We start from the raw sequence: 27835 nt of genomic DNA on the forward strand, positions 1-27835 counted from the left end.
AGCACAGAGCAGAGTCCCCAGTGCCCAGCTCCTCCCCTCCCTCCCCCTGCTGGCCTGAGTGGGGGGAGGCTTTAAAGGCACAGGAACCTTTCCAGGTGGGAAGAGGACTGGTTCCTGGTCCTGTCCCTGGGGCTGTGTGACCTGGGACAGCGGGTAGCCTCTTCAAGCCCAGTGGGGTCCCAAACCCTGCATAAGAGACCTGAGCTTTGAGGGCCTCGGTAGGGCTACATGAGGCTGGGTTTCAGGCAGAGGCCAGTTAGGCCAAGGGTCCTCTGGGAGGAGGAGAACTCCTGGCCACGTACAATATCCAAAGAGGGGTCCCACAGTGCTGGGGCACAGCCAGATGCCTCCACCAACAGGGGTGGGTGTGTGAGCATCAGAGGCCCCGCCAGGTCTGAGAAGCCTGACGTTTTCTCTAGAGTTCTTGGTCAGGGGATGCCCTCTCCCCCACCCCCGGGGCTGCAGATGTCCACAGGCTGTCACTCCAAGGACCCTGGTCACCGTCACCAGGACAGAAAGGAGTCACATGACCCAGGGAGCCTTTCCTCATCCCTCAACTTTCTGGGGTTGAGGAGGCAGGCTGATGGAGGATGGGACCATCTGCTCACATCCCCCCACCTGCTCCAGCCCAACAGGATGGGGTGGGTGCCCCCACAGGGCTGGCAGGCCCAAGCCTGCCCATTCTTCTGAGGTCCACACACAGCCTGCTGCTTACATGTATGCATCCATCATTCATTCATTCACTCACTCTCCCATCTGATCCTGGCCCATTCAGTTTCTTCTCTCAAGGAGCCCCCAGCCAGACTGAAGATGGGATAGTATAGTCAACCAAGGAGGAAGAGGAGCCCAGGACCCCCAGGGAGGGGCAGAAACTATGGGGGGGATCCAGACAGCACTGGGATTGGACTGTGGAGGCCAGCCAGGCAGAGGGAACAATTTGAGCCTGGGGCATCTCCGCAGCAGTGAGGGTACAAGGGAGACTCTTGACCGCCCTGACCCTTCCCGAGCCCTGAGGCATCAAAGCTGGAAAAGGAAGTGGCTGAGCTCAGACCCTGAAGGCCAGGCCAGTGCATCTGGACTTTGAGAGCCTGGGGAGGCTGGTGAATGTGCCACCGGGCTGGGTAACCCATTAACCCCAGCTCACTCATTAAGACCCTGGTGGGTGACCATTAGCTCCTCAGCCATTCCGGGAGTCAGGCAGAGGGCAGGGGCCATGGGAAGAAGGGAGTGTTGACGGGGCGCTGGCTGGGGGCTGGCTGAGCTTGGGTCTCTGTGTCCCTGCTCCTGGAGGAGCTCCCCTGGGTCAGGCTGGCCTCCAGCCAGGGGAGCTGCCAAGGCAGCCTGGGGGCCCCACCCCACCATCCCGAAGCCTTTCATCAGTTAATCACCCCTGCGGTGCTGGCACCAGCGACCTAGAGAGTCTGGGGGCCTTGGCCAGACAGGAGGCTCAGGCCCTGGACCAGTGGGCAGGGAGGCAGGCACCTGGCCCATCCCCCCGTCTGAGACATGGGCCCACAGAGGCCTTGGAGGCCACTTTCCTGCTCTAACAGGCTCAGGTCTGCCCCACTTCTATGCCTGGAAAAACAAAGCACTGGTGGGGCAAGCAGGGTGCTCCTGGCACAGGAAACCTCAGCCTAAGTGGAAAAAGGACTTATCCAAAGCTACTCGGCAGGACAGCAACCCAGGAAATGGGGAAGGACCTGCAAACCACTTCCTGCCAGTGGTGCCCCACGCTGCTGTCAGGTCCTGGGAGTGGCTGTGTCTGAGCCCCCGGAAGTGCCAGGTGAGCCTGTGCCCCAGGTGGGCCACATCTGGCTGGTAGAGACACAACATCCTGGGCGTTCCCTGGTGGCCTAGCGGTTAGGATTCTGGGCTTTCACTGCCGGGGCCTGGGTTCAATACCTGGTGGGGAACTGGGATCCCACAAGCCACGCGACTCGGCCAGAAAAAAAGACACAACATCCCAAAATGCAGTTGGGAGCCTCACAGTGAGTAAAACAGGCAGGCAGGTCCAGACGCAAGCAGCACCTAACCCATCCTCCAGAACTGCTGGGCCAGGATCTCAGGGCCCACCGGGAGTCAGGAAACCTAATATCATCCAAGACATTTTGTGTCCCCTGGTATCTGCACCAAGGAGATATCTGGTCAGTTGGCTGAACAAAAGTTCATCTTCATCAGCTTGAGGACCACAGAATCTCAAATGTTTGGCCTCTGAGCTCCTTTCTCCATCACCCCAGAAAGGTCGGCTTGCACATCTGCCCTGACAGGGAACTCACTACCTCTAAGGACAGTGAGACTGGTTGGTTGGCAGGTTCTTCCCAATGTCAAGCCCCAATTTCCCTTCTTGGAATGCCTTCTGCACCTGCTTCAGGGGGACCTGGCCTAACACCCTGCCCACTGTCAGAGGCCACAGAGCAGGGCTCCCCACACCCTATGGCTATTTGGCCACCACCTCTCAGAGCCACACAGACCACACTGAAGGGATGGAAGGAGAACTCGGGCTTGGTGAAGGGGCTGGTGAGGCCCAGTGGTGGTGGGAAGTGAGCTCTGGCCAATTGCAGGCATAGGCAGAGAGCCCCCTGTGCCCCAGACACTCCCTGGCGCCCTTGGAGCGGTTCACCATCTCAGCACCCACCTTTGATGTGAGGACAGAGGCTGGAGCTCGGGCAAGTACATGGGCCTCCAGGGCTAGCAGCTTGTTAACACCTGGGAACTTCCGGCAGCAGAGCCAGTCTGGCACCTGCTGGACCAAGTCTAATTCCCAAACTCATAGGCAGCGCAACCAAGGGCATGGGCTCTACAGTCCCTAGGTTCAAGTTCAATCCCAGCCCTGATGGCCCAGGGTATCCTCTTCCTGCCTTCAGTTTTCTGTCTGGAGAGCAGGGATCATTAAAATAGTTGCTGGGCAGATGCACTGAGACGGCCATGCACAGGCTGCTGTGAGCACCATGACCTCCATGGTCCAGCACCCCGGCCTGCAGCTGCCTCTCCCTCCTGGATGAGCAGCTCAGAGCTCAGAGGTCATAAGTGGCCCCCTCCTGGCTGCCCCATCCTCCCTGCCTATGGCTCCCTGCACAGGTAGCATTTATCACATCACCTCATAATTATCTGCGGTGTCTGGGAGCTTCAGGGGGTGGGGGAAGAAGGCTGCCTCGTCCACACCCCAGCCCCCAGCCCAGCACGTGGCTTGGTCTCCCGGAGAGCTGACATACTCCTATCTCCAGGTGGGGGGGTGGGTGCAACGCCCAAGCCCACCTGTCCACGGCTGCCATCCCCCACCCCGTGACCCTGCACAGGGCTAAGTGGATGCGCAGTTCCGCTAATGCCAAAACTGCCCCACACTCTCCATGCACACCCTGCTCAGCCTGCCTGGGCTTGTAGAAGCCCTGCCCCCACCCCCCTTTTTCAGCATCTCTTTGGCCCCCTTCACTGAAACATCCTGTTGGCTGATGTTTCAGACGCCTTGGGTTAACCAACAAGCCGGAACCTGAGCTAGGCAGCTACCCTCCCAGACCTCCACCGGCCACGTTAGCCAGGGCCTAGCCCTGGACAGCAGCCCACGCATCCTCACCGGCCCTGTCCAGCAGCCCCTACCTCTACACCCCCTCCCGCTCACCACACCTGACCCTCAGCCCCCCGCACCGCCCCCTCTCACCTAGCAACTTCGCAGGGTCCCCAGCCGCTCTACTACTGCATCCCCAGTGCTCTGAGCACATCCCTCCCCCACTGAAAAACCCTTCAAAGGTTCACGTGGCCCTCCAGATAAATTCCTGTCAGCTGGGGCCTGCCCCTTTCTCTGTGCGATTCACCCACTGCCCTACTGCTGGGACTTTTCCATCAGGCCCCAACCTCGACGCCACCGCCTCCTCATTGAAGCCCTCCTCCGTCTCCTGGTCTGATGTCTTCCTCGGCTCCCGCAGTGTCTGGGACCCCCATCACAGCTCCCCACCTCCGCTGTTCCTTTAACCTCCTGCGTCTTTGTCTCTGAAGTATCCACAGGGCCCAGTGATCATCAGTAAATGTAAGTATAATGGCTGTCAGGTGGCTGGGTGGATTCGGCATGAAGCCACGGAAGATTGATTAGAGCCTACACATGCCACGTGCATGTGTGCTGGACGCTTTCCTTGCTGCGTCTAATCCTACACCTTTGCCAGATGGGCATTCTATTTTCCCCATTTTACAGAGGAGGAAACAGATTTGCAGAAGCTACTGTAGTGGGCTGAATAGTTTCCCCCAAAATCTACATCCATCTGGGAGCTCTGAATGGGACCCTATTTGGAAATAGAGTCTTTGTAGAAGTCATTAGTTAAGATGAGATCATCCTGGGTTAAGGTAGGCTCTAAATTCAATAAGGTAGGCTCCCTGTAAGAAGGGAGACACACAGACACAGTGAAGGAGGACTTGTGGCCATGGAGGCAGAGATTGCAGTGAAGCAGCTACAAGCCAAGGAAGGCCGAGGACTGCTGGCCATCGCCAGAAGCTGGCAACGGGCAAAGAAAGATGATTCCCTAGCACCTTCAGAGAGCACAGCCCCGCCAACACCTTGATTTCAGACTTCTGGCCTCCAGAACTGGGAGAGAATACATTTCTGTCGTTTTAAGCCATTACCAAGTTTGTGGTAATTTGTTATGACAGCCACAGAAAACTAATACCACTAACTACTTTGCCCATGTTTATATACCCCAAAAGAGGGCAGGTCCAGGGGATTAGGACACCTGTGACCCCCGTGGTGACTCCTAGCCCTGCAGGAAGCTCACAACCTATTCCTTAGAGCCAGATCCAGGGGAAACTGTCTCCATAGACTGTCTGTCTGCTTTCTTCCTCCTAGTGAGTTCCGAATCCATCCTGCATCCTTCTCTGCAGTGGCTGCCAGGAGGCTCAGTGGCGCCTGGCTCCTTGCTGAGGTACCATCAGCCCTGGGCTGCCCTTCCTCCTGCTGGGCTTGAAATATCCCGCTGGGTGGGCAGAGAAGACGCCCGAAGGTGGGACAGGTCCAGCTGCAGCGCCAGCCACAGCCCTCCACCCCACCTGCTGGGTCATCAGGACCCTGCTTCCCTGTCATTCCACCTGGGCCACCAGCTGTCGGTGCTACTTGTCTCCTGGAAGTTCCCACTTGGGGCCCAAGATGCCCCCAGCAGGGCCTGGGGTCCGTCCACCTGACTCTCTGGCTCCCCAACCTCCCACCTCGCTGGCTCTCAGGGGTGGTAAGGCTGCCCCGAGAACCCCTGAACCTCCACATCAGCCCTGGGGGCTGAGAGGGCAACACCACGGCCCCCCACCCACAGAGTCTCCCCAAACACAGCTCAGCTGCCCAGGGCAACTCCAGGGAGAGGGGCCAGCAGGCTTTAGTTAAGCATACATGGAGGCCGGCCAGTGGGGGGACAATGCTCCCACTCCCGAGGGCACAGCTCTGTCTCTGGGGTCCCCTGTCCCAATCAGGTTAGGCCAGAAAGAGTTAACCTCGCCACCCCCCACAGGAGGCTGAGGGAGGCCCATGCAGGGATTTGGGCCCAGATGCCACCCCTCCCTCCTTTCCTGGAAAACGTTCTCCAGGAATCTCTCAGCCAAGGACACAGAGGGTGGGGCAGGGGGTGAGGGGTGGGGCTGGGGAGCAGTTCTCCACTTTCCATGGGACTCCAAGCTCTGGGCATACCCCCTCTGCCGCTGCCTGATGCCTCCCCTTCATGACATCCAGGCTCAGCCCTCCTTTGCCTCCCTCCGCCCCCGCCCCCCCCAACCTCGGCCTTCTCGCTTTTGAGGGGACAATGTCCAGACCTGGCTCAGCCTCTGGAAGGATATGGTCACGATCTGGGAATCATCCCAGCTCTGGCTCCAGCCCTGAGATTGGGGTGGGGGAGGTCTTACCAGCCTGCCAGCTCTGGGTAGGGGTCTGCGAGGCCCCTGGGGCAACGGGGCTGCTGCTGAAGTCTCTGGCTCAGTTTAGTGACAGCACCTTGGCCCTGGAGGAAGGCAGGCCTGGCAGTCATGCAGGTTTGCCAGGGAGGAAACCTGTGGTGCCACGGTGGCCCCAGGACAAAGCTGGCTACATAGCAGAGAAGGGAGGTGTCTGGGTCCAGTCGCAGATGGAAGGAAAGAAGGGGGTCCAGGATAGGAAGGCCCTAGGAACAGGCCCAATGGGGGTGCCCAAGCAGGCAATGACAAGGGCTGGGGTTCAGTGGGTGGTCAGGCCCTCTGCCTTGTCTCAGGGGCTCAGCCCCAGGGCACCACAGAGCCCAGCACTCTGTCTTGGACACAGTCCTGGGGGGGCAATTCTTAACTCAGAAGAAGGAGCCTAACTCTGCCCTCACTTACCACAGGCCCTCGGACAGCCTCCCCTCCCCCATCGCTGTCCATGATCAACCCCCTGCACCCGTGCCCAGCTACACTGTCCTCCCAGGCTGGACACACCCTCCTTGCTGTGGAGGTCAGGGTCTGGAGCCTAGTGCCCCAAATGCCCCCTACCCTGGGAATGTGAGGGGCCCAGAGCTGGGTGGGGGTGCTATAAGGGGCAGCAAGCCTCCAACAAAGACCCCTCCAGCTAGTGGGTTCCTGGCTCAAACCTGGTCCCTGGAGTAGCCAGCCCCCACCCCACACACTTTCCCCACTTCTGTCACGGGGAAGACTGAAGCAGGGGCAGGTGCGGCTGGCCTGCTGCCAGCCTGCCCACAGCCAGGCTGAGATAGTTAACCAGCATCCCCCATCCCATTTATCTCCCAGGTGGCTGGCAGAGGAGGCCGGCCTGCCCAAGTCTGCCCCCAGCCAAGCAGGGAGGGGTGATAAACATTTGTCAACTCAGAAGTGTCCACGCAGAGTGGACAGGTCAGATGCTACAACTGCTCGCTGCGATTGGGGCGGGCGAGATTCTGAAAGCAGGCGCTGGCACTGTCTAAAGCTGGCAAACGGCAGCGGAACCCCCACCCACCCCACCCTGACTCCAAGTCCAGTGCTCTTTGCCCCGCCAAAGCGACTGTTCCACAATCAGCACGGGGGCCCGGAGCCTTTAAAGGCGCCAACCGCCACCTCGTCCCGGCGGCTCCAGTTCCTGGCGACAGGGCTCGAGCCAGGTCTAGCGCGGGCGAGGGCCTCCTCCAGCGACACCCCCAAACCGAGTGTGGGAGCTCCGGGGCCCCCAGCAGGAACCCCCCTCCCTTCCTCCGCTTCGGCCCGGCCGGGGCGCGCAACCTCGGATCCCGCGCTCCCCGCCCGGAGCATCCCGGGCGGGGCCAGGGGCGGGGCGCAAGCGGCCCTGCCTCCCGCCGGCTCGGCGCCCGCCGCGCGGCGACCATGGGGGCGCGGCTGGGCCGGCGGGCCGGGCCCGAAGCGGGCTCGGAGGCTGGGGCGGCGGCGGGGTGCGGGCCGGCGCCCTATGAGCGCCGGGTGCGCTGGCTCCGCGAGATCCAGTCCACGCTCCGCGAGCGGCGGCCGGAGCGCGCCCAGCAGCTGCTGCGCCTCCTGCGCCAGGTGAGAGAAGCAGCCAAGCAGCCTGCCGGCCGGCCGGGGCTGGAGACCGAGGAGGGGCCGGGAGGAGATGCGGAGCTGGCCTCGGGCGCGCGGGCCGGGCGGGTTCCGAGGGGAGGGGACGACTGGCTTCAGGGGGTGGGGGTCTTGTCTGGGCCGGAGGGCGAGGGAGGGAAAGCAGTCAGCTAGAGTTGTGGGTCGGGGGGACTGTGAGTGTGGAGGGGGTCCCATGACTGTATGCGTCTCTGGGGTTTGAGTTCAGTTGTGGGTGTTGAGGGTGCTCCCAAGCCTGGAGCTGAGTCCACATTCAGGCCCTGCCAAGAAAGGAGGGCAGGTGGGGGTGAATCATCTTGTATTGAGGGACAATGGGAAGAGGATGGTTCCCCCCTCCAGGGTGAAGGGAGGCGCTGCACTGGACCCCGGAGCAAGGACCTGGGGAAGGGACAGCCCAGCTGGTCAGCGGGTGCAACCTCTCCACGTCAGCTCAGACAAAGCCACAGCACACAATGCCCATCCTCCTAGCAGGCAGCTCTCGCCCATTGAGTACACACACCTGGCATCTGTACATCACAACATCACATCACGACGGGCGGGGGCTCTGGTTCCACATACACCAGGTACCTGAGTCCCATATCCCTAGCCCTGGGTTGCCTTAAGAGACATGAGTTCTGATCCCAGCATCACCACTGAGCAAGCCACTCCTCTCTCTGCCCACATCCCTATACCCTGCAGCAGCTGCCACCACAATCTGCCCCATCCTGTAAGCCGAAATCAGCTGTGCCGGTGGTTTTTGACCTGCAGGTGGATGATTGCGAAACTGAGGCTTGGAGAAAAGCAGTGAGCCTAGGGCCACAGAGCAAATTGGGGGCCAGCCAAGGCCAGAGCTCACCCTCCAGTCTCCCAGCTCTGCTCCTCCTGCTGCACTGGGTTTCCTTTCTCTGGGCTCAGCAGGCTGGAAAGGTGGGGCTGGCCCTTTAAGAGGAGCTGTCCACATCAGCAGAAGGCAGGCTGCGGTCTGGGACCCTGACTGGGTCAGCCCAGGCTCACCAGCTATCCTTCCCTTCTACTGGATCCTCCCTAGCTGTCATCTCCAACTTGAGCCGTGTTTAAAATGCAAACAACAGAGCAGCACAAATCAGCCAGAGACTATTCAGAGGCACTATCTCTGTCCAGCATGGCGTCTGCAGCCCAAGGCACCAGCTGGAAATTTTAGCTGGGGAACGAGCTAGGTTGCCCACTGGTGTCCCAAAGGTTGGAATTTGAGGCCCAGTGAGGGGCCTGTCCTGCCCCATAACCTTCAAGGACTCTGCAGTTATGGACCTTAGTCATTCTGGCCTGGCCTGGCCTCCTGTGCCCTGGGCTTATACACATAACATGTTACTCCCTGGCTTGGGGAGGGCCCACATGGGGTCTCGAGGCCCCTCCTGGCTGTGCCTGTCCCATCAGCTTGTCGGCATATCCTCTAAACGGACCCCCTAAAGGACACCACACCAGGCCTATGGGAATAACAGGAGGACGAGGCCAAGGGGTGAAGGCAGGAAGGCCAGGGCAGGCCAGGGACCTGATGGTGGGATCTGTGTGAGGGGTGGGAGGCTTGGAGGCTGGACAGGAAGGCTGGTGGGCGAGAGAGGGTGTGAAGGCCAGGCCACGGGGAGTTCCGAGACTGCAGGCTGTGTGCGAGTCTCTGCCATCACACAACCTTGAGAGCATTTGGTTTCCACTGAAGGGGTTAAGGGGTCAAGTGTGTGTTTCATAGAGCTGGCTCTGGCAGCATTAGGGTGGACGGGAAGGGTATCAGGAGGCCGGGAGCCCCGGGAAGAGGCTGTGAGGGGATGAGGCCTGAAGCTCCTTGAGCAGTGGGTTGGGGTGGGGAGAGCTGGGCAGAGGAGGGATGAGGGAAGAGTGCGGGGTGATTCCTGGGCTCTGGCGCAAGTGCCTGGGAAGATGGGATGGTGGCACCCTTTACTGAGCTGAGGCACAGGAGGCGAGACACACCCAGTCTGAGTTGCCTTTGTGTCGTATGAGCTGAGAGAGAGAGTTCCACCCTGACAGGAACGGTCTGGACCCGTCAGCAAAGAGGTGGCAGCCGCAGCTCAGGAGTGCTCGGGGATAGGTGGATAGAGGCAGGGGGCCCAAAGGGAATGAGGAGGGCAGGGGCATTTGGGGATCATCAAGGAGCCCCCAGAGAATCCCCCAGACAAGCCCAATCCCAGAGGAGCCAGGGGGTCTCAGCAGAACGTTTCACCTCCAGGGAACCAGTCTAAGGGTTCCCAGACCCACTTACCGCCTCCCTGAGGCCCCCGATGCACCGACCCTCTGCTCATCCAAAGGGTCCACCTGCCCCGGACAGTTGGCCATCGCCACTGTGGGGAGGGCTCCAGCAAGCCTCAGGGGGGAAATGGAGAGAGGGGAACGGATGTGAGAGCCTCTGGCTGGCTGGGATGGGGGCTAGGGGAGGGAGGCCTCGACCCCTGGCTCACTCAACTCTCACTACCTGCAGGACCTGGGCCTCGAGGGGACCCTCCTCACAGACATCCTCTACAGGAATGTGGCCTTCCTCAATCTGGTGGACCCCATCTCCCATGACCTGCTTGTGAACCTGGCCCGGGACCTGCAGTGCCCCAAGTCGGTGAGGCATGGGCCCCAGTCTGGGTAGTGTGGTTGACAGGCCAGAAGAGCCCAGAGCTGGGAGCTAGGATCTGCGCCTTCACCTGGTCTGCTGCGTGGCCTTAGGCGGGTCACTGTCCCTCTCTGGGACCTGATGCCAGTTTCAGTGTATGAGGCTGGCCAGCAGCTGGAGCACATGGGAACTCTGCTTTCCCAGCCCTGGAAAGTCATCTGTTGGGTAGACCCGTTTCCTCTTTTTCTTTTTTGGCCCTGCAGCACAGCATCCAGTATTTTAGTTCCCCGACCAGGGATTAAACCTGTGCCCCCTGCAGTGGAAGCACGGAGCCCTAACCACTGGACCGCCAGGGAATTCCCTAGACCCGTTTCCTGAATTTCAGCACTGTGCGCCAGGCCCTGGGACCCAGGCAGGTAGTCGTATGGGGACCCTTCGGGATACAGGACATTCTGACAAATCCATTGATGTAACCAGGCTCCCAGCCCCTGAGTCCCAGAGCCAGAAGAGAGCGCCCTTGGCTGGAACCCCTGTCCACATGTTCCCACTGCGTCCCACAGCAACTCAAGCCACAAGAAAATCCCTCCTCGTGTTGAGCTGGCACCTGCCACCTGCAGCCTCAACTCCCCTCCTGCCACCGCGTCTGCCCAGAACACCTGTCCCCACCTGCTATGTCGGCACCTGCGGACGTCCTGCCATAAGCATGGAAGGTGCCGCACTCCTGACACAGCCTGTGGCCGGCCCCCAGCCCCCGGCCCTTTGTCACAGTGAGCCCCCGTGTGAAACAGGAATGCCCACTCTGGGCCCTGCCAGCTCTGAACTGCCACGTCCAGGTGCACTTGTCACTGAGGGGTCTCTGAGGCTAGTCTAGAGCCATCGCGGTGACCCCTGGGGCTTGCTGCCACTGTGTGTGCCCGCTGTTAACAGAGGGACTGGATAAAAGAATGTGCTGGGTGGTGGAGTGTGCTTAGTGCCAGCTTGTGGAAAGCAGTCCACCCCGTATCCTGCCCGAGCTGGGCCTCTGCAAGGGCCCACTTGGGAGCCAGAGAGAGCCAGGTGGTGGTGCTGGAAAATGGTAACCCTCCCCGCTGGCAGCCCAGACCCAGGCCCCACGGGTGCGGTCTCGCTTGGAGAGTGAGAGGAAGAAGAGCGTGCTGACCTGGCTTGTTCCTATTCCCTGGGGGTGGCGTCAGTGGAGCAGGGCTCCCTGGAGAGGCCTGGTCCTGCCTCCCCCTGTGGTGAGTCCCAGGGAGGCACCGAGGGTAGACAGGGAGCCAGCGGCTGATAGCCCGAGACTCTGGCCCAGGGCCTGAGGACAGGGAACAAGGGCCCATTGTCTGGGCTTCCTCCCGCCGGGCACCACGGGCCTCGGACCAGCCTGTCCAGCTCCCAGTGGGCAGCCTCCCCTGGCTCTGTGCCAGGCCACGGGGCAGGGGGGCGGGGGTGGAGGGGGAAAGCCAGTGGGCGGCTCAGTGATCCGTGATGAATGGCTGTGCGCATGCACACACTTGGGTCCCCAAGGCCTGGGAGCGCACAGGGCTCTGCCTCCCCTGACAGCGCTGCCCCCGCAGGACTATGAGCTCTGGAAGTCCTCGGACAAGACCTGCCGGCAGCTCATCTACCACCTCACCCCTCACTCCAAGTGGCAGCAGGGGTCCAGCCTGCCCCGAAGGAAGACCCAGAGCTGGTAAGGGAGCCCAGACACAGCCCAGCCGCCTGGCCCCTGGGGGTCCCTTCCCAGGCCTCTGTCAACAAGAGCTGGGGCCTGAAATCCCACCCTGCAGGCCCTCACCCTTGGCTGCATCACAGCCCGTCACTGGCCGGTGGCAATGGAGGCGGATGCTCCCCAAGGCCAGCTCCTCTCCGTGTGACTGCCTCCTGCCATCTGCCTGTCCCTCAACACCCCGCCTGTCACAGGGCCTGGCCCCCCTGAGGGCCTCAGCTAGAGTCAGCAGAGTCCCTAGGACAGGCTGGGAGGGAGGTGGAGTCTGGGTCATGATTCCCATTTTCCAGGGAAGGAAACTGAGGCCAGGGGAGGCAGAGTGTCTTGCCCAAGGCCACACTGCCCTGCTTCCTGAAGCCCTTTGGGGACTCTTTGCCAGGCTGCCTGAAGCTGAGGCCTCCACGGCCAGCCCAGCAGCTCACTCTGCAACGGGGTCCCCCTTAGTCACTCCATTACAACCTCGTGGCCACAAACTCAGCCTGGGAACAGGCCACTGGCACCTGGGCCCTGGTGCTCTCCCCTGCTTGCCCCCCAACCTCCTGCCCCCTCCCTCAGGCCTGGTGGCCCATGCTGAGCCTGGAGCCCATGGGGTTGTTCCCTGCCTTGGCAGGTGAGGGCCCTGGAGGTGTTCCCACCTCTGTCAGCTCCCAGGCAGGCCCATGTTCAAATGACAGGAGAGAACTAGAGGGGGTTCTGGGGGCAGTGGGGGACCCTCCTCAGTCTCTAAACCTCCCTTCCAGCTTAGGACACAGGGAGCCCTCCCCTAGGGCAGATCCCACCCACATCCCCCAACATGGCCCTCTTGCTTACCCTGGGCCTGTTCCCACATCTATCCTTATTCCAAAAGGGTCAACCTTAGAGGAGGCACGTGAAAAAAAAGCATGGGCTCAGGGGTCAGAACACCCCGATTTGGAGACCTGGCTCCCCCTTAGTGGTGTGTGACCGTGGAAGGGTCACGTCACCCCTCAAAGCACCTGTTTGCTCCTCTGCAGAATAGGATAATCATTCCCACCCCACTGAGTTGGCATAAAAATAAGAGACAACAGATGTAACAGGTGTGGTGATGCAAGCACACAGAGGGTTTTTATAACAGCTCATGGAGCCTTAATGCAAGTGCATCTAATCCTCACAGCCAGGTCGCCTCTTAACCAAAGGGGACTAAGGCTCAGAGCGATTCAGAGCATTGCCCGTGGCCACTCATCTAGGAAGTGGCCATCTGCAGGGCCTGGGCCTTGCTGCCCTGTGCTGCCCTGACGGAGGGGCCACTGTCTGAGGCAGGTGGGGCCCTTGCTCAGTCCCTCCCCACCCTCGACCCTCCCGCAGCCTCAAGAGCAACCTCCAGAAGACTCTGCCGGCGGGGGAGACCGTGAACCTATCGGGGATACCACTGTCAGTACAGGACGTGCAGCATATCATGCGCTACCTGGGCAGCCAGGGCGCCAGGCTGGCAGTGCTGGACCTGAGCTTCACGGGGCTGAGTGACGAGCTGCTGCACCGGCTGCTGCCCAGCCTCTGGACGCTGCCCCGCCTCACCCAGCTCCTGCTTAACGGCAACCGGCTGACGCGGGCTGCCGCCCGTGAGCTCACTGAGGCCATCAAGGACACCGCCAAGTTCCCGGTGCTGGCCTGGGTGGACCTGGGCAACAACGTGGATGTGGCCTCCCTGCCCCAGCCCCTGCTGGTTGGCCTGCGCCGGCGGCTAAGCCAGCGCACCTCGCTGCCCACCATCTACGAGAGCCTGGACCCAGAGCCTGAGGGTGGCGTGGCTGGGGCCACGGCCCTTGCCTCCACCTGGGGCTCTGCAGCTGCCGGGCCAGGGCCCGAGCCCCAGGCCTGCTGCACCAGGTGACCCGCCGCCCGCCCTGGCTCCTTCCTGACTGGCAACGCACCCGAGCACGTGGGAGGGGGTGATGGAGGTGGAGTTACCCCCCAGGACCCGGATCCAGTGCACAGAGGAGGATGGGCTCATTGGAGACTGGATGGTCGGTCCAGGCTGGAGTCTCAGCCTTCCCTCAGCAGGAGGGGCCCGGCACCTACTGTGCAGACCCCACAATAAAGGCTGATGCCACCTCCACCTCAGCCTTTCTGCATTGTGGGCCTCAGGGCCACTGCGCACCAGCCCTGCGGCTGAGTTTGGGAGAAGGGGTGGCTGGGACTCAGGGGCCTTGCCTGCCCAAAAGGGAGGGACCAAGCTCACACTGATCTCCCCTGGGTGCTCCCTGGGCAGGGTTCCCATGGAAACCAAAGAAGGGGGGAGGGTCCGTCTGTGGTCAGGGAGTTAGAGGAGGCCTCCAGAGACCTGGCACTCACGTCTGGGCAGTGCTTGGGCACTTTGAGGAAGGAGCAGGGGAGGAGCAGGTTGGGAGCCCAGAGAGGAGCGCAGGCTGCTGACCTCCCCACCAGGGCCCCCTGGGCTGGGCACGAGACTGTGCAGACAGGGGGCACGGATCATTTCCCACAGGGCACAGCACTGCCCACCAGCCCTGGTGCCCACCAGCCCTGGTACCCACCCCCCAGGCCTCCTGTACTTGGCGAGTGGGCAACTCCACGGGGTGGGGGAGGAGAGACATCAGGCCAGAGACAAAGAGCTCTGTGTTCCCTCCAGGCCCTGGGGGCCCACATGCAGAGTCCTCCCCCCATGCGGGACCCCAAGGGAGCATGCAGGGGTGAGGTGGGCACAGCCCACAGCGGTGGGGGGCCCCGGGGGAGAGCAGTACTGGAGCTGCCCCAGCAGGGGGCCGTCTCCTGTCTTCCCCAAGCAGCACAAGGGCAGGCTCCAAACCAGACACCACAGTCACCTCCCAGCCCAGTGTGGGGAGCTGGAGTTCAGCCCCACTAGGAGCTGGGCCGGGACAAGGAAGGAATTTCGAGGTGTTGGGTGGACTGAGGCTGCAGCAGGGAAGCCATGGCCCAAGGCTCCCCTGCAGTGCTGGGAGGTCAGGACTAGGGTAGCTGGATCCTGCAGGATGAGGAGAGACCCAGCAGCGGAGAGAGCCCCACAGGCCAAGGAGAAGGTGGGGGTCCGCCGGGCCCACATCCCTGGGCCCACCAGCTGACCTTCCCCCATAGCTCTGGCCCACAGGGGACTGTGAGTCAGCACTGATTACACACGTCCCCAGGCAGCCAGATGCACAACAGCCTCTTGGGACAGAAGGGAGATGGCCAAGAAGGGTGACGTCGGTCCCAGGACCAACAAGAGGCAGTGAGGAAAAGGAGCTCCTCTCCTGCGCTGCCTGCCAGCCCCGAGGTCAGGCCCCGCCGCTCTCACTGCTTTTGGCGGAACCCCTATCGGGAGAAAGCCAGAAAGGCATGAAGAGCACCCGGTTCAGCCCAGCTCTGCTCCCTCTCTGGTCCCCGGTCTCTCCTCTCCTCTGTCCACTGTCCCTTCCAGCTCTCAATGCTCCATCCTGGGGTCCTGGACCCTCCCTGGCCTCCTTGCTTTAAAGACATGAGCCTGCCCAGAGGCTTGGGAGCCACAGAAGTATCTCCCTGTGTCCCCTGCTCTGGGACAGGGGTCTCAGGCTCCCCAGGGGAAGGCAAAGCGGGTGGGGGTAGAAGGGGCCACAGAGAGGAGAAGGATGAGGAAGCCGGCCCAGGGCCGGGCAAGCTGATAAGCCCGTGTCCTGCAGCTCCCGGCTGGAGAAACGCCAAGCTGTCTGTGTCCCTCCTGCCCCTCGCTCCCTGCCCATCCCTGGCCCTCATCTGCCCACAAACCTTGAACGTGACGAACATGACCACTCAAAGAGATTCTTACCAGGATGGTGTGAGGACCTTGGCCGGGTGTTGCCAGGCGAGCTCTGGGAGAATCCAGGCGGAGACAGCTGTTCTCAATCTCCCCACCTCTCAGATGGATGCACGCAATGCACTGGCTGGGCCGGAGCATGAAACAGCTGGAGAGAGACGGGCTGCCCTTGTTCCCACGCAGGTGTCCAGGGCCCCTTCGAGGGGCCCTTACGACCACCAGCGAGGCTACTCTGCAGGCAGGGACACCCCAGTAAGTCACGCAGCCTGGTGGGCAGAGTGTGCCCTCCAGGCCGGCTCCAGCCCGAGTTCCAGACCAAGGAGGCGCTAGGTGGGCCTCGCTTGGGCCGGTCCTCTCCTAGGCCCAGTCTCGGAGGCAGACAGACCTGGCCTGGTCCCACCCTGTCACCTGCTGGTGGTGTGGTCCCCTCGGGGTCTGTTCCCTCATCTTGGGAACGAGGCTCACGAAGCCTCCCCTTATCCTGCTGGAGTGAGGCTGACACAAGGATTGGAAAGTGCCTGCCGTGTGGGGGGCACAGGGCAGATGCTCTGTAGCATCAGTGGGGCCTCCACGCAGGGCTCTCTGGGTGGGAATGGCAGGAGCCCAAACCTCGGGACTAGACAGGGCTGAAGCCATTTATTTATTTAAGAGTGCTTCTGTAGCCTCTCTCGGGGCCAAGCACTGTTCCGATGGCGTTACACCCCTTTAATTCTCTTTGCACTTGTAGGAGGTGAGTGCTATTACCACCTCCGTTTTGGAGGTGAGTGAGCTGAGTCAGGGAGAGGTTGAGTGACCTGTCCAAGGTCAAAGGGCTAGAACTGGAGATGCCAAGAAGTGAGCCAGGTGGCCTGGCTTTAGTCTGGGATGCTAACCCCTGCCTGCTTCACCCAAATTCCTGCCAGGGGAATTCCACCAAGCCCTGCCAGAGGCCATTCGAGGCAGGAGACATCACGGTGGCCCTGCTGGCAGGTGCCCTGCAGCGGAGAGCGACCTCCAGCTGCACTGCCCTGGAACAAGACCAGGCAGGACCTCCCTGGCCTCCATTTCCTCATGTGCAAAATGGGTGGGGAGGGGAGCCCTCTTCTGGGATGGAAAGGGACTGGTGAGGAGTGGGTTTGGAAGTACATGTCAGACTGAGCTCCACTCTGGGGTGCGGGATCCATGCCCACTTCCGGTGGCTTGGCTGGGACAGCTGCAGGTGAGTTGCCTTCACCTCCTCAGGTCTTGCTAGGATGTTGAGAGCATCAAAAGGAAAGATGTAGAAAAGATGCCTGTTCTCTGCAGGACCTCGGTGACCAACACTTGGGAACTTCTGTTCTGTCCCTGAAGGGAGGACATTTGAGTCCAGATAAAGTTCTTTAAGATACGAGTCTCCACAAAGGTCAGCCTCTGCAGACAGTCTTTTTGAGAATCCAGAATCTCAGATGACTGATCATCCCAGTGGCTGATATTAACCCAGCACAGAGGTTTTTCTCTAGGTCCTGGAGAGAAAGGAAAACATACTTCTTCCTCTTAGAGATAGTTGCCAACCAACAATGGAAAGCAGTATTTCCTTTCCCAGCTGTATACTTTAGTTTTATTTTTAAAAAATAATACCGGGAGTTCCCTGGTGGTCTATGGTTAGGATTCAGCACTTCCACTGCTGGGGCCCAGGTTCAATCCCTGGTCCAGTAACTGAGATCCTGCAAGCCGTGTGGTGCGGCCAAATAATAATAATAACAACAACAATAATGATAACAATACCTTATTTAAAAAACAATTCTTCATTGTCATACAACTAAAATACAATTAAGTACACTTCCCTGGTGGTCCAGTGGTTAAGACTCGGTGCTTCCACTGCAGGGACTCAGGTTTGATCCCTGGTCGGGGAAGTTCCACATGCCACGCGGTACAGCAAAAAATAAATAAATAAATAAAAAACGTTAAAAAAAAAAAACCCAATTAAGAGGACATCCCAAGTGTTACAAGTTGAAATTGTGCTACATGGCGCATTCTGACTAGTGTATAAATCCATGAAGTAAACGTATCTGTCACACCCAAAAGTCTCCTTGTGCCCCTTGGCAATGTCTCCCTCCCACCGTCCCTTTCCCCTCCTTCCCCAAGCAACAATTGACCTGCTTTCTGTCTCTATAGATTAGTGTGCATTTTCTAGTTTTAGATATGTGGAATCATACAGGGTGTACTCTTTTTTATATGACTTCTCTCACTTGGCATAATTGAGACTCCCACAGTGATGCATGTATCAATGGTCCCTTTTAATTGCTGAGTAGCATTCTACTGGATGGATGTACCACAATTCACTCACCTGTTGGTGGACATTTGTGTTGTTTCCAGTGTTTAGCTATTACAAATAAAACTGCTATGAATATCATGTACAAGTTTTTGCATGAACAGATATTTCCTTTTCTCTTGGGTAGTGATATCTCAGTGTGGTTTTCTCTTCTTGTAATATCTTTGCCTGGTTTTGGTGTCAGGGTAATGCTGGTCTCGTAGAATGAGCTGAGACGTATTCCCTTCTCTTAAATTTTTTGGGAACGGTTTGTGTAAAATTGATATTATTTCTTCCTTAAATATTTGATAGAATTCCTCAGTGAAGGCACACAAGCCTAAGGTTTTCTTTGTGGGAAGGTTTTCAACTACAATTCCAATTTCTTTAATAAATGTAGGGCTTTTCAGGTTAGCTATTACTCCTTGACAGAGTGTTTGTATTTTGGATCTTTCAAGGAATTTGTCCATTTCATCTAAGTTGTGGAATTTGTTGACATGAAGTTGTTCATAACATTCTCTCTCTCTTTTTTTTGGACGTGCCGCGCAGCTTGCGGGATCTTAGTTCCTTGACCAGGTATTGAACCCGGACCCTTGGCAGTGAAAGCGCAGAGTCCTAACCACAGGACTGCCAGGGAATTCCCTGTAACATTCTCTTTTAATATCTGTGGAATCTGTAGCAGTCACCTCTCTCATCCCTGAGATTGGTAATTTTGTCTTCCTCTTCCCCCCCCCCCGCCCCATTGCCTGAGCAGTCTAGCTAGAGATTTATCAATTTTATTCATCTTGTTAAAGAATCATCTTTTGGTTTCACTGATTATTCTCTATAGTTTTCTATTTCATTGATACCCACTTAGATCCTTACTTGTTTTCTTCCACTTACTTCAAATTTCATTGGCTCTTCTTTTTCTAGATTTTTTTTTGGGGGGGGCAGCTTGTGGGATCTTAGTTCTCCAACCATGGATTGAACCCGGGCCACGGCAGTGGAAGCACAGATTCCTAACCACTGGACCGCCAGGGAATTCCCTCTAGATTCTTTTTTTTTTTTTGGCTGCGTTGTGTCTTGCTGTGCGTGGGCTTTCTCTAATTGCGGCGAGCTGGGACTACTCTTCGTTGCGGTGCGCAGGCTTCTCATTGCGGTGGCTTCTCTAGTTGCGGTGTATGGGCTCTAGGCACACGGGCTTCAGTAGTTGCAGCATGCGGGCGCAGTAGTTGTGGCGCACGGGCTCTAGGGCTCACGGGCTTCGGTAGTTGTGGTGCATGGGCTCAAGTAGTTGTGGCTCACGGGCTTCAGTAGTTGTGGTGTATGGGCTTAGTTGCTCCGTGGCATGTGGGATCTTCCCGGACCAGGGATGGAACCTGCATCCACTGCACTGGCAGGCAGATTCTTTTTTTTTTTTATAAATTTATTTATTTATTTATTTTTGGCTGCATTGGGTCTTCGTTGCTGTGTGCGGGCTTTCTCTAGTTGTGGCGTGTGGGGGCTACTCTTTGTTGTGGTGCGTGGGCTTCTCACTGCGGTGGCTTCTCTTGTTGCAGAGCACAGGCTCTAGGTGCGCGGGCTTCAGTAGTTGTGGCTCGCAGGCTCTAGAGCACAGGCTCAGTAGTTGTGGCACACGGGCTTAGTTGCTCCGCGGCATGTGGGATCTTTCCAGACCAGGGATTGAACCCGTGTCTCCTGCATTGGCAGGTGGATTATTAACCACTGCGCCGCCAGGGAAGTCCCATGAAATCTTCTTGTCTGATAGTAATATAGCTGAGATCATTGACCTGAGACCTTTCTTTTTTCCTAATATAGGTGTTTACTGCTACTTAAAAAAACAAAAACGCACAATGTACAAGCTGTGAGTGGAGTTTATCCAGTGTTTTACTGAGGACTGTAGCCCGGGAGAGAGCCTCTCAGATAGCTCAAGAAACTGTGCAGAAGAGGTAAGGGGAGAGGTCAGTATATATGTGATTTTGGCAAAGGGGGTAGGTGCAACCAAGCACACATCCCAGTAGAAGGTTGCTGCTAGTCACAAGGAATGCAAATCTTAGTTAATGATTTAGTGCTTTTCTAAGGGAAGATGCAAGAATCCAGGTTCATAAAAAATTTCTCCTGAAAATATCTAATTATCTTATGGTCTGTTCTGCCAGTTTTTCCAGAGCACAGAGTGCCTCATTCCTGATCTCTGCCCTGAACTCTTTTCAGGGTGTGTCGAAGGTCAATGGCTGCAGTGGCTTATATTCAATCCTTGTGGAGCCAAATGTCTAGTGACATTCTTTAGTGGGTAGTGCTATAAATTACTTCTCTAAGTTCTGCTTTAGTGGCATCCCACAAATTCTGATATGTTGTGTTTCCATTTTCAAGTCAGTACAGACTACTTTCCAATTTCTCTTTTGGTTTCTTCTTTGATCTGTGGGTTACTTAGAAGTGTGTTATTTTGTTTCCAAATATTTAGAGATTTCCCAAGGATCCTTGTGATAAATGATTTCTAATTTAATTACAGTGTGGTCAGACAACATGATATGGCTTGAAGCCTTTTGAATCTTGATAAATGTTCTGTGTGCACTTGAGAAGAATGTGTATTCTACTATTGTTGGGTGTCCTGTGTTAATCAAAGTCAAGTTGACTTACCATGTTGTTCGAGTCTACTATATCCTTGCTGATTTTCTGCTTACTTGGTCTATCAATTATTGAGAAGAGAACTGAACTCTGACTGTACTTTTATTTGTCTGTTTCTTATTTCTATCCATTTTTTGTTTCATGTATTTTGAAGCTTTATTATTAGGTGCATAAATGTTTAAGATTGCTATGGCTCCTTGATTAACTGACCCTATCATCATTATGAAATAACCTTCATTATCCCTGAAACCTACTTGTCTGATATTAATATAGCTACTCCAGCTTTCTTTTGACTAGTGTTAGCAATGGTATTCTTCCCCATCCTTTTACTTTTAACCTATTTATGTCTTTATATTTAAAGTGTTTCTGGACTTCCCTGGTGGCGCAGTGGTTGAGAATTTGCCTGCCAATGCGGGGAACACAGATTCGATCCCTGGTCTGGGAAGATCCCACATGCTGTGGAGCAACTAAGCCCATGCACAACTACTGAGCCTGCGCTCAAGAGCCTGTGAGCCACAACTACTGAGCCCACATGCCGCAACTACTGAAGCCCGTGTGCTTAGAGCCCGTGCTCCGCAACAAGAGAAGCCACCGCAATGAGAAGCCCGGGCACCGCAACGAAGAGTAGCCCCCACTCACTGCAACTAGAGAAAGCCCGTGCACAGCAATGAAGACCCAATGCAGCCAAAAATAAACAAATAAATAATAAAGTGTTTCTTGTAGGTAGCATGTAGTTGGGTTTTGCTTTTTTAATCCAATCTGACAATCTCTGCTTTTTAATTGGAGTGTTTATACCATTTACATTTACTGTGATTATTGATATGGTTAGACTTAAGCCTATCATCTTGTTATTTATTTTCTATTTATCCCATCTGTTCTTTTAAATGTATTTATTTATTTATTTTTGTCTGTGTTGGGTCCTTATTGCTGCGTGCGGGCTTTCTCTAGTTGCAGCGAGAGGGGGCTACTCTTCATTGCGTGGGCTTCTCATTGCGGTAGCTTCTCTTGCTGCGGAGCACAGGCTCTAGGCATGCCAGCTTAGGTAGTTGTGGCATGCGGGCTTCAGTAGTTGTGGCTCGCAGGCTCCAGAGCCAGGCTCAGTAGTTGTGGTGCATGGGCTTAGTTGCTCCGTGTCATGTGGGATCCTCCCGGCCCAGGGCTCGAACCCGTGTCCCCTGCATCGGCAGGCGGATTCTTAACCACTGCGCCACCAGGGAAGCCCCCATCTGTTCTTTGTTCCTCTTTTTCTTTTTCTGCCTTATTTTGGTATAATTATTTATTTATAAATCCATCATAAATCTCCTCTGTTGGCTTAACTCTTTTTATTGAAGTAAAATCCACATAATATAAAATTCTTCATGTTAACCATTTTAAAGTGTGCAATTGAGTTGTTTTTAGTACATTCTCCATGTTGTGCAACCATCATCACTATCTAATGACAGAACATTTTCATTACCCCAAAAAGAAACCCCATACCCATTAAGCAGGCACTCCGTATTCTCCCCTCTCCCAATCTCTGGCAATCACTAATCTGCTTTGTGTCTATGAATTTGCCTATTATGGACATTTCATATACATGGAAACGTACAATATGTGGCCTTTTGTGTCTTCTTTCACTTACCATGTTTTCATAATTCATCCATGTTGTAGCATGTGTCAGTAATTCATTCCTTTTAATGGCTAAATAATATTCTAATTGTATGGATATACCACTTTTGTTTACCCATTCATCAGCTGTTGGATATTTGAATGTTGGCATAATTCTTTGTTATTTTAGTGTTGCTTTGGGGCTTATATTATACATTTTTAAATTATCACAGACTTCAAGTAATATACCACTTCTAGTATAAGAAATTTACAGTAGTATATGTTTTCCCCTCTTGGCCTTTATGCTAATATTGTCATGCATTTTACTTTTACATGTCATAAGCGCCGTAATACAATCTTCACTCCTTTGTGTAGATCCAGATTTCCATCTGGTCTAGTTTTCCTTTTTCTAGAAGGATGTCCTTTAACATTTTTTGTATAGCAGGCCTCCTGGTGATGAATTTTTTTCAGCCTTTGTGTGTCTGAAAACATTTTATTTTGCCTTCATCTTAAAAAGATTTATCCCCCCCAGGTATTGAATTCTAGATTGATAATTTTTTCTGTCAATACTTCGAAGTTGTTGCTTCACTGTCTTCATGTTTGCATGGTTCCCAATGAGAAATGTCATCCTTATCTTTGTTCCTCTAATATAACATTTTTTTTTCTCCATCTGCTTTTTGGAATTTTTCTCTTCACCACTGGTTTTGAGTTATGATATATGCTTTGGTGTCGTTTTCTTGTGCTTGGAGTTCATTTAGCTTTTGGGATCTGTGGGTTTATAGTTTTCATCCAGTTAGGAAAGTTTTTGGCCATTATTACTTCAAGTACTTTTTCTGTCCCCTCATCACCTCTCCTTTGGGGACTCCAACTACCCATATATTAGGAAACTTGGAGTTGTCCCAAAGCTCTTTTCTTTTTCAAATTCTTTTTCTCTGTGTGTGTTTCACCTTGGATAGTTTCTATAGCTTATGCCTTAAAGTTCATTGAGCTTTTCTTCTGTAATGTCTAATCTGCTGTGAATCCCATCCAGCTATAGAAGTTCAATGAGAAGTTTATCTTTCTCTTTTCCTTCTCCTTTCTCCTTCTGTTACATCCCCTCATCCTTCTTTTTATTGTTATTATTATTATTATTATTTTGGCTGTGCTGCATGGCTTGCGGGATCTCAGTTCCCCAGCCAGGGATTGAACCCAGGCCACGGCAGTGAAAGTGCTGAGTCCTAACCACTAGACTACCAAAGAACTCCCTCGTCCTTCTTTTTAGATTGTACATGTCTCTACTTAACTTTTTGAATATATGAAAGAGTTAAAACAACCGTCTTGGGCTTCCCTGGTGGCGCAGTGGTTAAGAATCCACCTTCCAATGCAGGGGACACAGGTTCGAGCCCTGATCTGGGAATATCCCACATGCCATGGAGCAACTAAGCCTGTGTGCCACAACTACTGAGCCTGCGCTCTAGAGCCCATGAGCCACAACTACTGAGCCCACCTGCCACAACTACTGAAGCCCACCTGCCTAGAGCCCATGCTCCACAACAAGAGAAGCCACCGCAATGAGAAGCCCACACACCGCAATGAAGAGTAGCCCCCGCTCGCCGCAACTAGAGAAAGCCCGCGCACAGCAACAAAGACCCAACACAGCCAAAAATAAATAAATAAATTTATAAAAACAAAACAAACAAAAAACACAACCGTCTTAATGTCCTTCTCTGCTACTTCTAACATCTGTGTCAGTTTTGGATGTTTTGATTATTCTTATTACGGGTTGTGCTTTCCTGCCTCTTTGCATGCCTGGTAATCTTTGACTGGATGCCAGACATTGTGAATTTTACTTTGTAGGGTGCTAGATGTTTTTATGTTCCTATAAATCTTTTTGGACTTTGTTCTAGACTATAGCTAATTGACCTGGAAACAGCTTGATCCTTTCAAGTCCTGTTTTTATGATTTGTTAGCTGGGTCCAGAGCAATGCTCAAACTAGGGCTAATAGTTCATTTACAAGGCAAGACTTTCCTGGATACTTATCTTAAAATACATCACATTTTTGTATTATTCGTGTTTAATGTTTTTTTATTGAATGTTTTAAAATTTTTAAAATGGTGCTTTGACATCTTGGGGCCTTGCTAATCCTGGAGAGACTGCCCCTCCTAGAGTTAGTTATTTCCTAGAGATAGTAAACAATTTGCCTGCACAGTATACCTTTCACATAAAAACTAACCAATCCAAAGTCTACCCGCAACGATGTTTAACTCACACACACCAAGCCATTATCTGCCCTGCTATAAATCACCACAGGGCCAGGTACCACATAACTGTAGACTACCCCTAGAGCTCAAAGCCCTCTGATTTGTTCAAATTATCCAACTCTAGACTTACTCAAACTGGCCTACGCTGCCTCACCCATGCTTTCCCCGTGGAAACCATAACAGAGGCTCTGGGCCATGCTCTCCTTTCATTCCTGCCTCTTGACCCACCTGATGTTTCCTCGTGTGACCCTGCATGGCATGGCATGCTCCCTGCTCTTGGGAATTGTAATAAACTCTTCTTTCAAGGAAGTCATCTCATGTCTATCACCTTATTATACCTGTTTAAAATAAAATTCTTGGTATAATAGTCTATCCACTATCCTGTGAGTTGAGTTTTTCTCTGGCCGGTGGGAAGGCACTGTTATAATCCTTTTTGATGGTTCCTTCCCCATCCTGTTTCCTCACACTCGTATGCTGATCGGTATTCTGAATATTCAAGAGGGATCTTCTGCAGACCTCCTGGGTCCTCTGTGCAGCTTTCTTCTCCTGCTGTTCTGTCCTATGAACTCGAGCTGCCTCCTCAACCCAGATAGCCTGGTGGTTCCCCCTGTGTCATAGTCTGGAAACTCTCACAAGGCAGTAAGCTCACCTTATTTGTTTCCCATCTTTCAGGGATTACTCTCCTTCAATGTCCTGAGTTTTGATTTTTTTTTCAGGTATGAGGGCAAGTCTAGGCAATTACCTCCGTCTTGGCCAGAAGCAGAAAAAAATCCTGTGTGCTTTGACTTTATTTTTTTAAAAAGGTTATGAAATACTCAGCAGGTGAGTATAGAAGCTGAGACAGTATCAATGAATCAACTGAGTCTAAACCCTCCCTTGTATAGATAACAAACCAGAGACTTAGACAGAATTGGTAGTGGAGGTAGTCAGAGCCAGAATCCATCTCTTAAGTCTTGGTCTAGTTATCTTTCTATGACATCATCCTTTGTTCTGTATCTTCTTTACCTTGCCAAGTTGTTTTCAATTTTAAAGTAGTATATTTTCCAAGAAAAGACATGTTTTTTTAAAAAGAGAGAACGTGCTTAAATATTCAGACCTGCATATGATCTTGAGACTGCCCCTTCCCAACTTTGGCAAAAAGTTGGATGCTTACTCTCTAGAGGGGGTTAGAAGGTTTCTGGACTAGGAAGCCTTCCCAGAGACCTGGAAGATGAAGTGAATCTGGACATGAATGCTGAAAATCCCCAGTCCTCTTCCCCTACTGAGCTCCCAGTAGGCCAGCAGTTCAAGGTAAACCCGCCTGACAAGACTGAAGGTTTCTCCAAGGAATCTGACCAGCCCAAGAGCAAAGTCCTAAAGATATGGACATTGGAGATTTACTCAAAAAAGTTCAATCAGGTCACCTTACAAACATATATTCTTTTTAATACCCTGCTCTTAAACTTAAGTAGACTACCAATGATTGCCAGGCAGCTAAGGAAAGTCTATAACATGAAAGACTAAAACAGAAAGGAGTAAGAAAACATCACGCAGGAGATGAAAGCTTCAACACAGCATATTAACTAACGTCCTCAGAGATAGGAAGATATTGCAACCCTGGAATGAGGTCCTATTTTTTTTTTTTTTTGCCCGTGCTGCACGGCATGTGGGATCTTAGTTCCCCAACCAGGGTTCGAACCCGTGCCCCCTGCAGTGGAAGCGTGGAGTCTTAACCACTGGACCGCCAGGGAAGTCCCAAGGTCCTATTAAAAACAGCAAAACAGTACTGGTGTTCCCTGGTGGCGCTGTGGTTAAGAATCCGCCTGCCAATGCAGGGGACATGGGTTCAAGTCCTGGTCCGGGAAGATCCCATATGCCGCGGAGCAACTAAGCCCGTGCGCCACAACTACTGAGCCTGCACTCTAGAGCCTGCGAGCCACAACTACTGAGCCTGCACGCCTAGAGCCCGTGCTCCACAACAAGAGAAGCCACCACAATGAGAAGCCCATGCACCACAAGAAGAGTAGCCCCCACTAGCCGCAACTAGAGAAAGCCTGCACACAGCAACGAAGACCCAATGCAACCAAAAAATAAATAAAATTTAAAAATTAAAAAAAAAAAAAGAAAAATGAACCTTCAGAGAATCAACTTGGGGAAATCTACAAAGGAGATCAAAAAACAAGAAAATGGGGGATAGGGGAGGCAAGGAGAGAAAAGAGGAGAAAAACAGGTAAGTCCAGGAGATCCAACATCTGAATAACGGGAATTCCAGAAAGAAAAATCAGAAAACCAAAGGTAGGAAATCATTAACAAGTAATTCAAGAAAGTTTCCCAGAAATGAAGGATTAAAGTCCATTCTGAAAAGGTTCAGCAAGAGCCTAGCACAATGCACCAACAGACCTTTGCCAAGGCACGTCAGTGTGAATCTCAGAACACTGGCAACAGAAAGGAGAGAGTCACAAAGGTCAGCACTCAGAACGGTCTCAGACTTCTCCACAGCAACACAAGATGCTAGATGAAAAAGTAACGATGCCTTCAAAATTCTAAAGGAAAACAAACTCCAACCTAGAATTTCATACTCAATCGAGTATGAGAGAACAAGCCACTTTCAGACATGCAATGTCTCTCAAAAAATTACTTCCCATGCACCCCTTCTACAGCAGGTCTCTACTGGACGAGGTAATAAACCATGAGAGGAAGAGGTTACACAAACAACAGGAGATTCAACAGAGGAAAGCCCATGATAACGGAAATACCTTAGGCACAAAGGAAAGCCAGTCCAGAGTGGGGCCAATCAAGAAGAAATTGATCAAATAGATGATGTATTAATGTCTATAGAGAAGTCTGAGGTTAAACCAGTGACAAGTTGACAGAAAATTAAGCCAATAAGAATGTAAGTGAATTAGTTCTAGGAAAAAGAAAGTTCTGCAGGAAAGTAATCGAGTCTACCACCTGGCTCAGCTGTGATTTAAATACCCAGCCCTAATAACATAAACACTGAATATGATCTAACCAGAATTATAATATCAAGGAGGTGGGCGATGGGGAGTCCACACATGGTGGGCAGGAGGAAGGAGAAGCTGAAAGATAAATGCCTAAAACGAAACATCAAGGAGTAGCCATACAAACAGGTTTAAATTGAGACATGGAGGCAAATACAAACAACCAGCCAAGAGTTGAAAGGGACTCCCCAGAAGCAGGGGAAATGGGGGAGAGGGTCAGACAGGGCAGGAGGGCTGCTGTTTCTCATAATAAGCCTCTCAGAACTATTTGCTCTTTCAATGTAACTGATTTTTTTCTCAAGTGCAGGATATAAAACTGTTTATAAAGCTCTATGTTTTAGGTTAATCTTCTTTATTGTTTTATAAAACTTCCAGGGAATTCCCTGGCAGTCCAGTTTGGGACTCAGCTGCTGAGAGCCCGGGTTCAATCCCTGTCAGGGAACTGAGATCACACAAGCCGTGTGGTGCAGCCAAAAATTAAAATTAAAATTAAAAAATGTAGCGCTTACATAAAATAACACACTCTACACCAGGGTCAAAATGTGGCCTTGGATATACCGAATGAGAATCATGGAGCCGTGGCGGCAAGGGCATGGTTTAAAATGCAGATTCC

At 53.7% G+C, this 27835-nt stretch overlaps 1 protein-coding gene across 1 annotated transcript; it reads left to right on the forward strand.

Moving 5' to 3' along the window:
- Positions 1 to 7269: 7269 nt before the first annotated feature.
- On the forward strand, positions 7270 to 13875 carry LRRC75B (leucine rich repeat containing 75B). The gene is made up of 4 exons (XM_061169450.1): positions 7270 to 7461; positions 9959 to 10087; positions 11650 to 11765; positions 13125 to 13875. The coding sequence occupies exons 1-4, from the start codon at positions 7285 to 7287 to the stop codon at positions 13648 to 13650; spliced, it is 948 nt and encodes a 315-aa protein (XP_061025433.1). The 5' UTR covers positions 7270 to 7284; the 3' UTR covers positions 13651 to 13875.
- Positions 13876 to 27835: the final 13960 nt, after the last annotated feature.

Source organism: Eubalaena glacialis, chromosome 15, assembly GCF_028564815.1.
Source record: "Eubalaena glacialis isolate mEubGla1 chromosome 15, mEubGla1.1.hap2.+ XY, whole genome shotgun sequence".
Classification (NCBI taxonomy): domain Eukaryota; kingdom Metazoa; phylum Chordata; class Mammalia; order Artiodactyla; family Balaenidae; genus Eubalaena; species Eubalaena glacialis.